A 16,187-nucleotide genomic window follows, 5' to 3' on the forward strand; every position below is an offset into this window, starting at 1 on the left:
TCTCCAGGGGGGAGGCTGTGGGGGTGCGAGCGCTCCTTCGGGGTGGGGGTGCGAGCGCTCCTTCGGGGTGCGGGTGCGTGCGAGCGGTCCTTCGGGATGGGGGTGCGAGCGGTCCTGCGGGGGGTTGAATCGGACGTCGGGGGGGGGGGGGGCATCAGGCTTTCAGGGTAGGGACAGGACTTCAAGGGGGAAAGGAGAGTCGGGGCGGGCGAAAAGAGACTCGGGGTCTCCAGAGGAGAGTCGGGGCGGGCGAAAGGAGAGTCGGGCAGCATGCGCGGTATATGTGTGTGCGCGGTATCTACGTGAAAATACGGTAATTCTCATCTTTCTGAACCATTGTCTTTGTTTTCGCTTTTTAGTTCTGCACAGACGCAAGAAACCAAGTCACAGGTTGCTTCTAGTCAAGCATTGTCTTCTGATGGAGAAGTTTCACCCCCACTTCTAGAACCTTTTACTCTAGATTTCTCTCCAGAAACAAAAGTCAAGAGTGAAATCCAAGAAGCAGTAAAAGCAAGTCAATCAGATGAGGTTGGGCACCATTCTTTCTCTCCCTTTATTTGGAGGGGGGGGGGAGCATACAGCACTGGTTATTTTTTAAAATTTTCTGTGTTGAAGCATTCTAGTTGTGTTTAAAACTGAATATGTAATATGCAGTTGTAATTTAAATTCTATAAAAGTTAGAATGTAGGCTCTCTTAAGGAGATAACTGAAAATCTAGCTGTCTGATTGCAAGTTGTTCCATTGACATTCTCAATTCTAGTATGGTGTCTATATAGGCTTTTGCTGTTTTTTCAGAAATAGGTCACCTGATTCAACAACTGCAGCTCTTTCATGGTTCACATCCTTCTTTAACGAACGTTACAGTATAGTTCATGCAAACAATGTCACCTCCTCTGCTACGACACAATCTTATGGTGTCCCTCAAGATTCGATCCTATCCCCATTACTATTTAATATCTTTCTTTCTCCTCTTCTTACATTAGCCCAATCTATCGGATTTACAATCTTCGCATACGCAGACGACATACAACTTCTTCACCCAGTCAATACATCAAACATATCTGACATAAAAGACATAAATAACAAACTGGACATTATAAATGATTGGCTGTTTACAAATAAACTTTCCCTCAACTTAGATAAATCCCGAGGCCTCCTACTTCCAATCAAAACTTCAGAATCCTTATTGGATAATATTTCAATCAAATCTACTCCAATTCAAATGGACACAAAAATAAAACTATTAGGCGTTATCATTGATAGGGATCTTACTTTCCACGATCATATAAGTTCAGTCGCAAAAATCTGTTTTTTCAAACTACGTATCATCCGGTCCTTAATTTCTGTCCTAGAGACCGATTCAATCACTATTCTGATACACTCTTTAGTTATCTCCCATTTAGATTATTGCAACTCACTTCTCAATGGTCTCCCTCAAAAAGAAATTCGACGCCTACAACTAATACAAAGCACTGCAATAAAACTTATTTATAAAATAGGCAAATACGACCATGTCACTCCTCTTCTAAAAAAAGCACATTGGCTCCCCATCACTCACCGTATTACCTATAAAATCATTTTACTTTCCTTTAAAATAAAACTCTCTCACCAGCCCTCTTTTCTTGATAAACTTCTCATACCCCAATGCTCCCCACGCACCCTAAGGTCTACTGATCAAAAACTTCTTTTTATTCCCTCCGTAAAAGATTTTTATTATACTCGAAAAGTAAATTTTGCAGTAACTGCTCCAACCTTATGGAACCTCCTACCACAACAACTTCGCGATGAACAACGTTTAGATAAATTTAAGACAGGCCTAAAAACCTTCTTATTCTGTGACGCATTTCCTAGTGCTTAGACTCATCATCTTTCCTTTTCATTCCAGCAACCAACCGCTTTAATAAAGTGACCCCACCCAGTATGTTTTATCCCAACCCCACTATCTCCTTTTTCTTCTTACATATGTAACTTTTCCCCTCCTCTCCCATCTATCCTCACTCTCAAGTTTGTCTTGTTAATATTATTTATGTTCACACTATATATTTAATATACCAATTTATTTTATCTTTAATTTTTTAGTCTTCCTATCTTTTAAATTTTATTGTTAACCGGACAGATATTTGTTTGATGGTCGGTATATTAAAATTAATAAACTTGAAACTTGCAATAGATGGGAGAATCTCTCCATTAAAATAGACAGCTTCATTGACTTGTCGACCAGTACTCCCAAGTCTCTTTCCTGGGGGGGGGTCTCTCCGAGTACCACACCAGACATCCTGTATTCATGTATAAGATTTTTGTTACCGACATGCATCACCTTACACTTATCCACATTAAACCTCATTTGCCATGTCGCGGCCCATTTCTCGAACGTGTTTGTCATGTTGCAGGTTTTCGCAATCTTTCTGCATCTTCACTACTCTGATTAACTTTGTATCGTCTGTAAATTTAATCAATTCGCTCGTCGTACCAATTTCCAGGGCGTTTATATAAATATGTTGAAGAGTACGGGTCCAAAACATAGTGGAGTTAAATGGCTTTTGGACCAGTGTATATAATTCATATAATTTTTATACATATTTTTTGGGGTGCTCTGTGGGGCATCTGCCCAAACTAGTTCAATTTATTTTCCTTGAAACAAATTTTTCAGATAAAGAACAGCAAAGATGAGCTCAGTGTTTTCATGAGAATAATCAAAATCCCTCTAACTTGTAACACATAAATATTTGAGAATTTAGAACTATTTAAGTGTCCTGAAAAGGCAAACTGTTTAATGCAAATGGAACACTACTCTTGAAAGTTGGGTAGTCTCGTGGCATAATATAAGCTACTTGCATCCATTTATAGATTATCCTTATTGAACTGTCATTTAGGATTTTCACTCTGGCATGTAATATGCTATCCTAAGAATGCCATCCAAAGGTGTTCTAGACTAAACCCCACACTAGACTGAGAACTTGGATGTAAGCTAACTAGATTCAGCAAAGCTGGCTACGGTTCCTCAAAGGAGACTTGTGAATAAAATGAGCAGCCTGAAATTAGAACCCAGCCAGGTTTTTTTTTTTTTTTAATAATCTTTATTAATTTTAAAATAATTTCAATAAGTGAAGAACAGTAGATAAAACATTTACACTATAGACATCACTTAAAATATTACAAGATTCTTACAAATCAATAACCCCCATTCAAATTATTCTTTATCATTCATGTATCTATAAATTTAACATAATTCCGTAATTCACTACATATTTTAAACATAAAATTACACATTTACCCACTTAGACATATTTTAAACTTTATATAACCACCCTTCCCCCATCCATATTAATAATTGATTATAACCTTTATATTCCTTTCACCCTCCACCCTCCCTCCCTGGATGTGCAATTCTTCTAACAACAAGAATGTATAATTATATTAAATCTACAAAAGACCTCAAAGGACCCCATATTAGATTAAAGTTTTTAAAGTTCCCTGACTGATCAGCTTTCATTTTTTCATATTTATATATTTGACATAAACTAGCCCACCAGAATGCAAAATTTAGACAATCACAGTTACATGTAATCAGTTGTATAGCTGTACTTGTCATAATTAAAAAGAGACTTCTTTTATATTTATCTAGAGGATCTTTGATACACAAAATGGTACCACAGATTACTACTTCATAGGTTAAAGGAATTTCAGCCAGGTTAACTGATGGATGAATATTAAATACTGTAGAATTCACTCAAAAGAAAGCTGAGTAGAGTACTTCTGATCCTAGGACTGATTGTTAATATCTCTGAGCAACACTGCAGAAAGGTTGGAAGAAAAGGCTGCTGTTTTTGCAGATTAAACTTGTAACAGAGCAGACATGAGAAATCTTCTACAAATATTAGAAAAAATGATCTAATTGGCAGTTATGATTTAATGTGAAAGTATAGGGTGATGCACTTGTAATATAAAATATCAATTAACAAGCAATTATATAAAGTGCTGAAATAAAACGCAAACATAAGGGGCAAGAGGCAATTGTGCATGGTCCAGGAAAAAGACTTTGGTGGTGGTAACTGACAAGGCAGTGGCCAAAGCCCAAAGGATTCTAGGCTACATAGAGTGGCATAACCAGCAGGAAAGAGTTGATTTATATCTATATATAGGTCATTGGTGATCTCACTTAAAATATTGTATTAGTTTTGGAGTCTATATCTTGCCAAGGAGTGACTTGAAGCTGCTCAGATGAGTGACCAAAATGGTACTGTATAAGGTAATGTGTCAAGACACATGAGCAGAAACTTGAAATATCAGGTTGATCTTTTAAAGTAGTTAACTTTTTTTATTCCTAAAAGGAAACTATAGTACCATTAGAGGACAAAAGCTAAAAGGCGGAAAATTAGAAGCAGCACTGAGACTTTCACAGAAAGGATGGTGGATACTTGAATGTCGTCCTGGTGGAGGTAGAAGGAACAGTGATGGGATAAACGCAAGATCCCCATTTATCAAGAAGATGAAAATCAAATATAGAGCATTTCTGCTCACGGTGGGCTATAATGACTTTCACACTTAAAAAAAAAAAAAAAGGGAAGTAGCCTGCACAGAGTGACTTATGATTCCTAAGCCATCTTACTAGACTAAATGGCCCATGCTGGGCTTTCTGCCTGCATTACCAGATTGGTGGACTTGTAAGAGATGGTGTTTGTTTTGTTTTTTTAATTTTTTTGTAGGTGCCATTGGGCCAGAATAGTCAAATTTGCATATTGGCAAATGTTTAGCCTCAAATACCTTCCTTCAGTTAAATGAGTGACAGTTAGATCCAACCAGATTGAAGGAAGTTTATAGAGCGCCAAAGGGTTTAGCTTGGGTTGATGGTGATTGTTTAGACCCAGATAAATCTTGTGCCAGTTTAGACTTATTGCAGTACTATCACATTGGTTGATAACATCCCATGTCTGCTTCTTTTTTCTCGTCTAATCTGGTGATGACATACTACCATCCCCTTTTATAACTTGGGCTAATGCCTTAATCATATAACTCTAGGTCCTGTGTGTGGTACCTTTGTAGGCTTGCCTTCATGCTGATCTTCACGACCTCTATGTGTGTCTCTCAGTCCCTTATAATCTGTCATTTTGACTCCATAAGTAACAGGTTAATGTTTACAGTGGATTGAAGTAGAACAGCCTGCACTGACCACACTGATATATATTTTCAGATATTACTCATTGACTTTGTAGCTGATGAAAAGCCTGCTCTCACTGTGGAAACAGAAAACAAGCCTCTCATTGACTTCACTAACACTCCTGAAGTGCATTTAAATGCCCCATGGAAGCCCATCATAGGGCAGGTAAGAGAGCAGACTGCTAATGATTTAAAGAATAGCAACAATCTTTATGTATGGAACTTCATACAGTATAATGCAGAAGATCTGCAACTTCATCTAGTCTATCCTACCTTCTAGTAACTTCAGCAGTGAATGCTTGCCTAGTTTGAGGTTCTTGCCTATCAAACTGATAGTTTTAGAATGATAAACAGCGGGACAAGTAATGGTCTTGCCACTGGTGTACAGCAAACTCTGGTTCAGTTTTTTGCCATCTAGTATGGGCTGAGTCCTTCACTGCACAAGCCTCAAACACTTATGATATTAAAGTGTTCAAAGCTTGTTCAGATGATGATAGCTTACAGGGATGGGGAAAATTTGTCCCTGTGTCATTCTCTGTGCAACCTCTAAGGGGAAGAGTTTCAGCTATTGTATAACCATGCTATCTGTTGTCCAGGCTTGGGATACATAAATGCTGGTTATGGATGATGCTAGGGTCTGTCTTTGGCCAAAAGATTTCATGTCAGTAACTGGGCTAGATTGTGAGGTTGGGGGTGGGGGGATGAGGTAATCAGTAAAGGCTGTGCCAAACCCATTAAGGTCTGGTAACAATTTTTATCCCAGGACAAGCAGGCAGCATATTCTCACATGTGGGTGACGTCATCCACGGAGCCCCGATGCGGACAGCTTTTCAAGCAAACTTGATTGAAGATTTCAAGTTTGCTAGTGCTGCACCACGCATGTGTGTGCCTTCCTGATCCACTAGAGGGTGCATCCCCTCCTCATGGTCTTCAGTTCTTAGTTTTCCGCGGAGCCAGAAAGCCCTGTCTCTCTTCTCTGCGTTCTTATAAGTGCCTTTCTAGCACCGTGGCTTCTTTATTTTGTTAGGGAGTCGCTGTGCGTTTGTTGATTGATCGTGTATTTCTTTGTTTAAAAAAAAAAGGACTTTTTATTGTGTTTCTGCTGGTTCCACCGGCAGGCCCTTCTTGGGCCTCAGCCATGCGGCTAGGCCTCATTTGGCTGCAGCTGTATTTTCTTCTTCCCTGGCCTCTCTCTGGGCTCACCTCGTGTGAGCAGGATGGCCACGACCATTTTTCCTTCGTTGGAATCGGACTGAGTAGCTTCGATCCCCAGTAAGTCTTCTTTCTTTCTTTCTGTTCTTCTAGCTGCGTTACCTCGGTAATGCCACCGGCTGAGTCTCAGGCATTCCAGGCATCGAGTGCAGTCGTGCCCGCCTCTACGAGACCTTCGAAGCGTGCCTCTTTTCATGGGAATACTCATCTCGAGGTTGCCCTTTATGGAGCGCACTGCTGCACCTTTATTACCAGTTTCATTGGTACGGTGCCGACTTCTGAACCTCGATGTACCTCGACGTCGACTGGAGCTTCGTGCTCGACGTCGACTGGGGCTTCGTGCCTCGACGTCGACTGGGGCTTCGTGCCTCGACGTCGACTGGGGCTTCGTGCCTCGACGTCGACTGGGGCTTCGTGCCTCGACGTCGACTGGGGCTTCGTGCCTCGACGTCGACTGGGGCTTCGTGCCTCGACGTCGACTGGGGCTTCGTGCCTCGACGTCGACTGGGGCTTTCTGCCTCGACGTCGACTGGGGCTTTCTGCCTCGATGTCGACTGGGGCTTGGTGTCTCGATGTCGACTGAGGCTGGGTGTCTCGACGTCGACGGATGCTTTGTACCTTCGACGTCGGCTGCGGCCGTGTGCTCCGCGTCACTTGACGCTTGTGCTTCGACGGCGCCTGAGGCTTGTGCCTCGATGTCGACTGAGGCTGGGGGCCTCATTGTCGGCTGGAGATCTGTGCCTCGTCGTTGCCGAGGCTTCGTGTCTCGCCGTCGACTGGAGCTTTGTGACTTGACGTCGCTTGGGGCTTTGCCCTTTGGTTGGCGGTGGCCTTGTGTCTCGATGTCGACTGTGGCTTGGTGCTGCAACGTCGCTGGGGGCTTTATATCTCGGCAGCGGCTGAGACTTTGGGCCTCGGCGTCGACTGCGGGTTTGCGCCCCGTTATCGACGGGGGCTTAGTGTCTCGACGTCGTCTGGGGCTCTGTGCCTCGGCGTCTCCGGCTCCTGTTCGAAAGGGTTCCCCGTTTTCTCTTCGGTTCATTCCGGGCAGCCGTGACGGAATCTTGTAGTATGGAGTTTGGTTGCCTGGAGGAGACTCTCTCCCTGCTCCGGCTCTATTGCTCCTGCCATGCGTTATCTCGCTTGGCGCAGAGTGTGGCTGAGGATCCGAACCTCCAGGATCGTCTCGCCACTTTTACTTGCGTGAGTTCTGCGCTTCTTGAGGCCTCTCTTGCGGTGGCCACTAACCGCCTCTCAGAACGCGACCGGTCCTTCGCCTGTCGGGACGCCTTCAGCTGAATCCCGTCTGCCTTGGTGGTTTGGACTCCTTCTCCGGAGGGGCCCTCCGGATACCTTTCTTGTGTTCTCGGCCTCCTTCGCAGCAGCTGCAATAGCTGCAGCAGCGCCGGGTTATGGTCCAGTCGCCGGCTTCGGCGACTCCTGGCCGTCTTTTTGACTATTCTCGCATAGCCTCCGGGCTGCTCTCCTTCTGGGATTCCTCCCCTTCCTTCGGGAGGGGTGTCTCCGTGTCTACGCACCGGGAGTATAGCCTCGCTTCTGTCGGTTGGGCATTCCCATCCTCCTATCTGCGTCTGGTCCAGGCCCTTCGTGACCTGCACTAGTTCTAGTCCGGGAGTGGTTCAGACTCTGCCCGCCCCAGTCTCGGGAGTCCGTCGGGGCGGACCTGGACCCAGTTTGTCTGCGCTCCTTCTTGTCTCGGCCTCAGGGGGTGGCCCTTGTTTGTTTATGCCGGAAGGTGGCCCCTCTGTCCTCGGTCCGCCTCCGGTCTTTTCTGCCTCGGCAGGCCGCCTGTCTGCGCTTGAGTCAGCTGGTGTCTCCGCAGTCTTCGGCCTCGGCCGAGCTGATGTTGATCCTTTTGGGATCATGGGTCTCCATGGTCCATGGTGTTCGCCTGGTTTCATCTTCGTGTTCCCCGCTGGACCCGAGCATCTCAGTGGTGGCAGGATCGGGATCCCGCTTCCAAGCACATTGTGGTGCCTCCCTCCTTGACACGCTTGTTTCGTTGGTGTGCCACCTCTTCGTATCCCCGCATCAGAAGGTTCTGCCGATGGACTCCTCGGCATAGGCTTAAGGGTGCACCTCGACGGCCTTCGGACTCAGGGTCTTTGGTCGGGTGCGGGCCGTCGCAGCCGCATCAATCTGCTGGAGCTCCGGGCCATTTATAATGCTGGGGTGGATTTTCGTTATTGGTTGCCAGATTGCGGGGTCCTGGTGCGTCCCGACATCCCGGTGGCGATGTATTCTGTGACCAAGCCAGGGTGTACAGGTTCCCTGTTACTTTGCAGGGGAGCCCTTCGTCATTGGCAGGGGCGTTACACCACTACTTATTTCTTTGGGCGGTGTATTTCCGGGGCGAGCAGCATTGTCTGGTGGACACGTCGAGTTGCCCTTCTCGGCCGCATGAATGGTCGCTCCATTCTCAGACTCTGCGGCATGTTGTTGTTCGGTGGGGAACCCCACAGGTAGTTCTGTTTGCTTCACCCCTCACTCACTGGTTGCCTCGATATTGCTCGAGGATGTTCTTCCGGGTTCGCATCGAGGTGGATGCTTTCCTTCTCGATTGGATGGGCAGGTTCCTCTATGCATTCCCTCCCTTTACTCTGATTCTCAGATCTTTGATGCACCTCCTGTCGGGCTGCGCCACCATGATCTTGCTGGCTTCTCTGTGGCCCTGACAGCTGTGGTTCTCCCTGCTCCTTCAGCGTGTCAGGGAGCCTCTGCTTCTACCTATGTTCCCTTCTCAGCTGTCTCAGTGTTGAGGTTTCTGTTGCCTCCCAATCTGCAGTCTCTACACTTATCAGCTTGGTTCCTCGCAACATGCCTCCCTCCTTCTGTTTCTCTCAGTCGGTGGGGATATTCTTGAGGCTTCTCGTATGGGCTCCACTCGGCAATGCTTTTCCCAGAAATGCTCCTGATTTGCTGCGTGGTGTGCTGAGCACTGCATGGATCCACTCTCTGCCTCCTTCCCTTCAGTGCTGGATTTTCTGTTCCACTTGTCTCGGTCTGGTCTCAAATCGACATCTATCCGAGTCCACCTCTGTGCGATTGCTGCCTTTCCTTGGCCGCTGGATGGGAAGCTGCTCTCCGTCCATCCGACGGTTTCCTGCTTTCTGAAGGGTCTCTTCAATGTTCATCCTCCGCTCAAGCCCCCTCCGGTGGTTTGGGATCTTAGGGTGGTCCTGGCTCAATTGGTGAAACCTCCGTTTGAACCCATTATTAACGCTCTTTTGATCTGTTTCACCTGGCGGGTGGTATTCCTGGTTGGTCTCACGTCTGTTCGTAGAGTCCATGAGCTGCAATCTCTGGTTGCGGACCCGTCTTCTGCTGTATTTTTTCAGGACGCAGTGGTCCTGCGTACTCATTACAAATTCTTGCCCAAAAAGGTTTTGGACTTTCATCTCAATCGTTCCATTGTTCTTCCGATCTTTTTTCCGAAGCCCCACTCTCATCCTGGCATGGTGGCGCTTCATACGATTGACTGTAAGAGGGCGTTGGCTTTTTATCTTCAACGCACTCAGTCTCATTGGACGGTTCCTCAATTGTTTTTGTCCTTCGACTCTACTCGGGTGGGACGCCCTGTTTCCCAGTGCACCTCGTCCAACTGGTTGGCTGTTGGTTTGCTACGCTCAGGCTGGTCTCGCGCTGCATGGTCGAGTCCCGGGACATAGAGTCCGAGCGATGGCGGCTTCTGTAGCTTTCCTCAGGTCAATGCCTATTGAGGAGATTTGCAAGGCTGCCACTTGGTCTTCGGTTCATTCTTTCACCTCCCACTACTGTCTGGATACTCTGTCCAGGAGCGACGGCCGGTTTGGCCAGTCGGTTTTGCGTAATCTGTTTTCTTGAATTGCCAACTTCCCTCCGTCCCTTTTTGGTTAGCTTGGAGGTCACCCACATGTAAGAATATGCTGCCTGTTTGTCCTGGGATAAAGCACAGTTACTTACCGTAACAGGTGTTATCCAGGGACAGCAGGCAGATATTCTCACAACCCGCCCGCCTCCCCAAGGTTGGCTTCTTTGCTAGCTATCTAAACTGAAGACCATGAGGAGGGGATGCGCCCTCTAGTGGATCAGGAAGGCACACACATGCGTGGTGCAGCACTAGCAAACTTGAAATCTTCAATCAAGTTTGCTTGAAAAGCTGTCCGCATCGGGGCTCCGTGGATGACGTCACCCACATGTGAGAATATCTGCCTGCTGTCCCTGGATAACACCTGTTACGGTAAGTAACTGTGCTTTCTGCAGAACTGTATGCATTAATAACATTATCATATTCCCTTTTTATAGGGCTCCCCCCCTTCTTGGGTATGCTTTTGTGAACTCTATATTGAGAGAGAGCTCTCTCACTGCAGTTTGTAGCGTACTTGATCATTTAGCAACCAAAATCTTTAAATTTGATTTCTGATGATGTATTGTGAAGTTTTAACACTATCTCCTTAGTTGTCGTTTATTGCAAATTCTGTTGCATATACACAGGAGTCCATACATTAGGTGATTAATCCAATCCATGCTCAGGAACCATTTCCAAAAGGGAGTCAATAACATCTTTCAGCTCCTCCTCCAACAGTAGAGTATAGCTTTCTCTCCAGTTTTTCCTTCTGCAAATTAACCTGATCTGCTCTGTTCAGGTTTTATTATTTTTGGGTGTTTGGTGCCAGAGGACTCCCATATTTGGGGCGATTCTGCCTGGGAGAGAACGCAGACTCTGTGAGGGCAGACTGCAGCTGACAGGGCAACCCCCATGTGTACCTGATAAGCTAGCCTGCTTTGTGTTACTTCAAGGCTCAGGGTCTGTTTCCCCCAAGAACCTGCTTGCCTTTTGATTTATTAGAGGCTTGAGTGCAGGCTGTGGGGCCCCTGTGTTAATCACTTTGGGTTTCAGGGAGCCAGCTACATTTTATTCTCCCCTGCCCCCTTCCCCCCCCCCCCCGGTATGCCACAAGGATTTGTGGGGTTTGAGGCTTTGTTGGTTCCAGCTCAGTTGACAGCCCGAAGATTTCCTGGTCTGGACTGTCCACAATGATTTGAGGCACAAAGTTCTCCATCTCAGTCAGGTTGATGCAAAGCTGACAGGCAGGCACCAGCAGCAGCACTTTGAGTACAACCCATTAAGGGTGGAAAGTGTTTGAAAAGATTGAATTTAAGGGTTTCTGTGGCCAGAGATATGCCCCTCCACTCCAAAACCCCTTTTCATTTTTTTTTTTTTTTTTTCAAACTTTCAGGGGAGTTCTCACGGGACATTTCTGGCATGATTTTTCTGGTGGTGGCCATCTTGGATTTTAAACAGTCTCTCTTCTAAAGCTTCCATCTGCCTCAAAACTCCTCAATGTGACTCAAATCGACTGGGATAAACTCCTCAAGCTGTTCTACCCCTATATCATGCCAGCTTTACGCTGGATGATCGGCCGAGTAGCGTCTGTGTATGGCATGCTGCAGCACACACGAGGGAAGGGCAGGAGCCTTGGGCTTAGCCTCCTTTGAGTCCTCTGGGGAACTGCAGGTGGGCCGAGTGATAGGGAGAAAATCCCTCCCAGTGTCCTCAAATGGTGAAGGTGTGAAATACAAGTGTGAGGACACTGCAGAACCCAAGAGAAGTCAGTCTGAGGTCCTGCAAGGGTCCTTGGGGTCTCCTGTCCAAGGATTTACTCCAGAATTTGTGAATCTTCTGTGGAAAGTTTATTTGATGGGCTCGGGATACGCTACACTGCCTGGGGCCGCACCGGTATCAGACCGGGGAGAGATGCCTCTCCAGGAGGTTTCTCTGCTGTGCAGGAGGCTGGTTTCTAGCCTTTGTGACCAAGCAGAGCAGGACTGGGAGGATTGGAGATCCAGCTCCATGCCTTTATTATCCCAGGGCTCAGCTTCCTTCCTAGGGGATTTTGGTTCCTTGTCGGGGAGTCAGAGGCGATCATTGCTCTCAACCAGGGAGACATCAGTTTGTGTGGCAACTGTTCAAGTCAGCTACCATCCCACAAGTCATTACAGATACACCCATGGAGTTGAAGTTGGAGCCTCAGCAGCCATCTACCTCACTGTGCATGGTCATAAATGGCATAAATACTCAGCACTTTTTTTTCCCCTCGTATCACTTTGCTGGTCATTGAACAATGGAAGACTCCAGAATGCTCCCTAGAGGTGGCTAAAAATATGTCCAAACGTTACTCTATGATTGCAAGGGGGATATGGTTGTTGAGAGGCAATTTGAAGTGCTAGTTTGGGGATCAAAGTAGTAGCCTCATTTGTGGCATGTGCTTACACCAGGTTACGGCAAAGTCCAACCGAGCAGGATAATGTCTGTCTCCAGCTGGTGCTGGAGGGGGTGGATTATGTGGCTGATGCTCTATATTACATCATTAGTCGTGAGCCAAGGTGTCAGCATATGCAATTTCTATCTGCCACATGCTGTGGATTAGACAATGGGTGGGTGATTCAGCCTTCAAAGCCACCTTAAGCAGACTGCCTTTCAAAGGTTAGATGCTTTGGTAAGGGGCTCAATGTCTTTATGACCAGCATGGCAGATCGCCGGCCCCCCTCCCCCAAATCTCTGCCCAATAACAGACTTTGCCAAGCCACTGGAGAAGGCAGAGGCAATTTTTGCTCCTTGCAGTGTTCCCACCAATTCTGTGCAGGTTCCTCCACTCTGATCTTATTAGGGGTCCAGACAGTGATATGGCAACTTTAGTTGCCAACAATAGTCAAGTCAGTCTCGCAACAGCACAACCTCCAAGAAATTGCAATGATGCCAGGTCAGCTACTGTACGCTCGCATGTTAGCGGGAGATGGTTGACATTCTGGAGGGAGTGGGAATGAATTTCCTTGGACTGTTGGGCTCTAGATCTTATTCGAGAGGGTCACAAGATCGAGTTTTATCATCCTCCTTCAGATCTGTTTATCAACTCTCTAGCTGAATGACCAGAAAAGGAAGCCAGGGTTTGAGCAATGGTACAAAAGCTATTGGACGTTCAAGCTATAGAACTAGTTCCCAAAGAAGAATCCGGCTGTAGCACATACTCCATATAATTCATAATACCCAAGAAAGGCACCGACGATTTGGAGACTGATCCTGGACCTGAAGTTTGTAAATGCGGTGCTGAGAGTACTGCGCTTCCATATGGAAATGGTTCAGTCTGTCATTGTGGCGATGGCTCTGGAGAAATTCCTAGCCTCCCTAGATCTGACGGAGGCGTACCTTCATATTCCCATCTTCCCAGACCACAGGAAATACTCGAAGGAAGGGCGGAGAAATGGAAGTAGGGAAAAAAATTCAAAGGAAGGGTGGGGAAATGGGTTAAACCAGACTAGGTGGAAGAGAGGGGGACTTGGGAAGGGAGGGCAGGCCATAATAATATGGGGAATGCAGAGTGCAAGAGGAAAGAAATAGAGAAGGGAGAAGCTGGATACAGAAGTAGACATGTTTGAAGGTGAGGAAGCAGAGGGATAGGAATACAGAGGAGTGATGCTGGGTGGAAGAGAACAGAGGAGGAGAAGATGGTGTACATAGATGGAGAGGAAGGAAAGATATACAAATTGGACTTGAGGCAGAAAAATGGAAGAAATGTGCTGTGGTTATAAGGCAGAAAGTAAAGGAGAAGCAGAAATAGCAAATGGACAGAGGTCCTGGAAACAGAGTTAAGAGCACAGACAGAAGGAATCGCAAGCAGACAGGTAACAAAATTAGAAAAATCACCAAACAAGGGTAGAAAAATTGATTTAATTTTTTCCAGTGTAGTGAAAATCTGTTTTACAAATTCATATTTGCTGTCTTCATTTTGTACTGTTCAGGAAAAAAATGCATTTTTTCTATAGTTCTGGTGTTATACTGCATGCAATGTCTAGCATTTTAGGACAGGGCCATAACTAGCTTTGGGTGGCTGCTGCAGATAGGTGGTGCCAAAATTGCATAGCATTAGCCTCCCTTGTTCAGCTGTAACAGTGAGCAGGATGAAAGTGCTTGGAGACATGCTGCACAGGGCATTTCTGTCTTAGGGTTTTGTTTGTATCTGGTACTTGGCCCCTCTTCAAATATATAATTTCTATGTTCTATATATGTGTGTGTTGTTTGTTTAAAGCTTCTATACCACTACTAATGACTGGGGAGTCAATTCAGAGCAGTTTACCTGAGCTGCTTTAATGGTGGTACAATGCATGGGCTTCTGTAGTTACAATACAAAGCTTGAGTGTTTCGAAGTTTCCATGTATAAGTTCAGTTACGGTGTTACAATACAGGATTAAAAGGTGTTTTGAAGAGGTTGAATGTCTTATATCCTTTGGACAGTGTCATATTCTCATGGAGGAAGATATTTGGCTCTCCTTTAGCTCTTCTGGACCCAAAACAGCCCTGGCTTACAAATTAGCAATGATCAGTGCTTTAGGGGCTTGTTCATATTTGGAGAAGATTTGCTGATTGGATTTACCTGAATTTCCACAGTTCACTGTGGTAAACCCTACTCGCCTGCCTGTGAAGCAGCAGCATTATCCAGGTTGGATTCTGCAGGGTTATAAAATGCAAACTTGAAACTTTGTGCTAGTTGTGGTTGAGAATATTCTTTATTTATGAATGTGTGTATATCTAAAGATGTTTTATCCAGAGGTGCTTTTGTTGGTCTTCATTATATCTTGAGGATAGTTGATTTATACCTAACGTTTAACACAGTGTTTAGTGCATGTGATGTAGTCATTTCAAACCAACAAAAGTTAAAGCAAGAAACTTTTTTTTTTTTTAATTACCAGATGCCCTGATCATACAGCTAATTATTGTTCCCTTGAGTGCATCTAATGCAGGATTTTTTTTTTCTCATTTCAGCTAATAGATCTGAGTTCTCCGCTCATTAACCTGAGTCCCGACAAAGAAAATATAAAAATGGATTCGCCTCTGCTGAAATTCTGAAATATAAAGTACTGGCTAAACAGAAAGGATGTGATCTGTCACGTCTAAAACAGATTAAATGCAAATTTATTGTTGTATAAACTTAAAATCTATGTCCCAAGAAATGCAGAATATCTGTTTTTTGGACTGCCTAGTCTCTAAGCACTCCCAGGTATGGTGCACAACTTGTAGCATTGTGTAAAGATACAAACTAGACACATGAGCAAACTAGACAAATTGGTGTATTGGGAAAATGAAAAAAATTTTTAGAGTTCATATAATTTCTCTAGAACCTCATTTCTTGTTTGAAAACATCACTTGGTATAAAATGTACAGAAATGAGAATTTCTCTTAAAACAATGTTAAGGATAACTTAAAATTAAAAGTTTTACAATTTTGAAAATATTCATGGTCTTCACGCTTGTTTTTGCTATAAAAGGATAGTTAACACTTGTGTGGTTTTTGGTGTTCTTTTTTTAATTATCTGAGTGTTGAGAGCAGCGTAGAGTATTAAGCATGCTAGCCTGTGCTTTAAAACACTATCACAGTTTTGTAAAAGGGTGGTATAGTGACAAACTTTTCTGCCTTTGTGTAAGCATGCATGTTCAGTCCCTGTTGTAGAAGACTGCTGCTATTATATAGCTCAACAAAATTCAGTCAGAGGCTGTAACTGACTGAAACTGCTTCCCTCGCCCTAGATTCAGCTGAAACCAAAACTGCCAAAATAAGTTTCGGCCAAAAATATCATCTGGTTTCAGCTGAAACTGCAAACTAAAGTTTGGTTGTGTGAATGTGAACTAATGAGGCCTACTGGCAATTAGCAGCCCTTTGCTAAACCCACAGGAAATTACTCTAGTCCTAGGAACAGCAAGCACAGATGGAAGAGCTATTTTAACAAGAACATCTCAGCAAGTCTGGCATGTTTAGGTTCTCA

At 45.0% G+C, this 16,187-nt stretch overlaps 1 protein-coding gene across 3 annotated transcripts in view; it reads left to right on the forward strand.

The window, feature by feature from the left end:
- The window catches only part of GTSE1 (G2 and S-phase expressed 1), a 47,911-nt gene extending 32,251 nt beyond the window's left edge, over nt 1-15,660 (forward strand). For all 3 annotated transcript variants that reach the window (XM_033959452.1, XM_033959451.1, XM_033959453.1), the window contains 3 exons: nt 360-528; nt 5,192-5,323; nt 15,191-15,660. In XM_033959452.1, the coding sequence (XP_033815343.1) occupies nt 360-528; nt 5,192-5,323; nt 15,191-15,274 (385 nt within the window). In that variant the 3' untranslated portion in view covers nt 15,275-15,660. The remainder of the gene's footprint in view (nt 1-359; nt 529-5,191; nt 5,324-15,190) is intronic.
- The last annotated feature ends 527 nt before the right edge of the window (nt 15,661-16,187 follow it).

The sequence above is a fragment of the Geotrypetes seraphini genome, chromosome 9 (assembly GCF_902459505.1).
Source record: "Geotrypetes seraphini chromosome 9, aGeoSer1.1, whole genome shotgun sequence".
Lineage (NCBI taxonomy): Eukaryota > Metazoa > Chordata > Amphibia > Gymnophiona > Dermophiidae > Geotrypetes > Geotrypetes seraphini.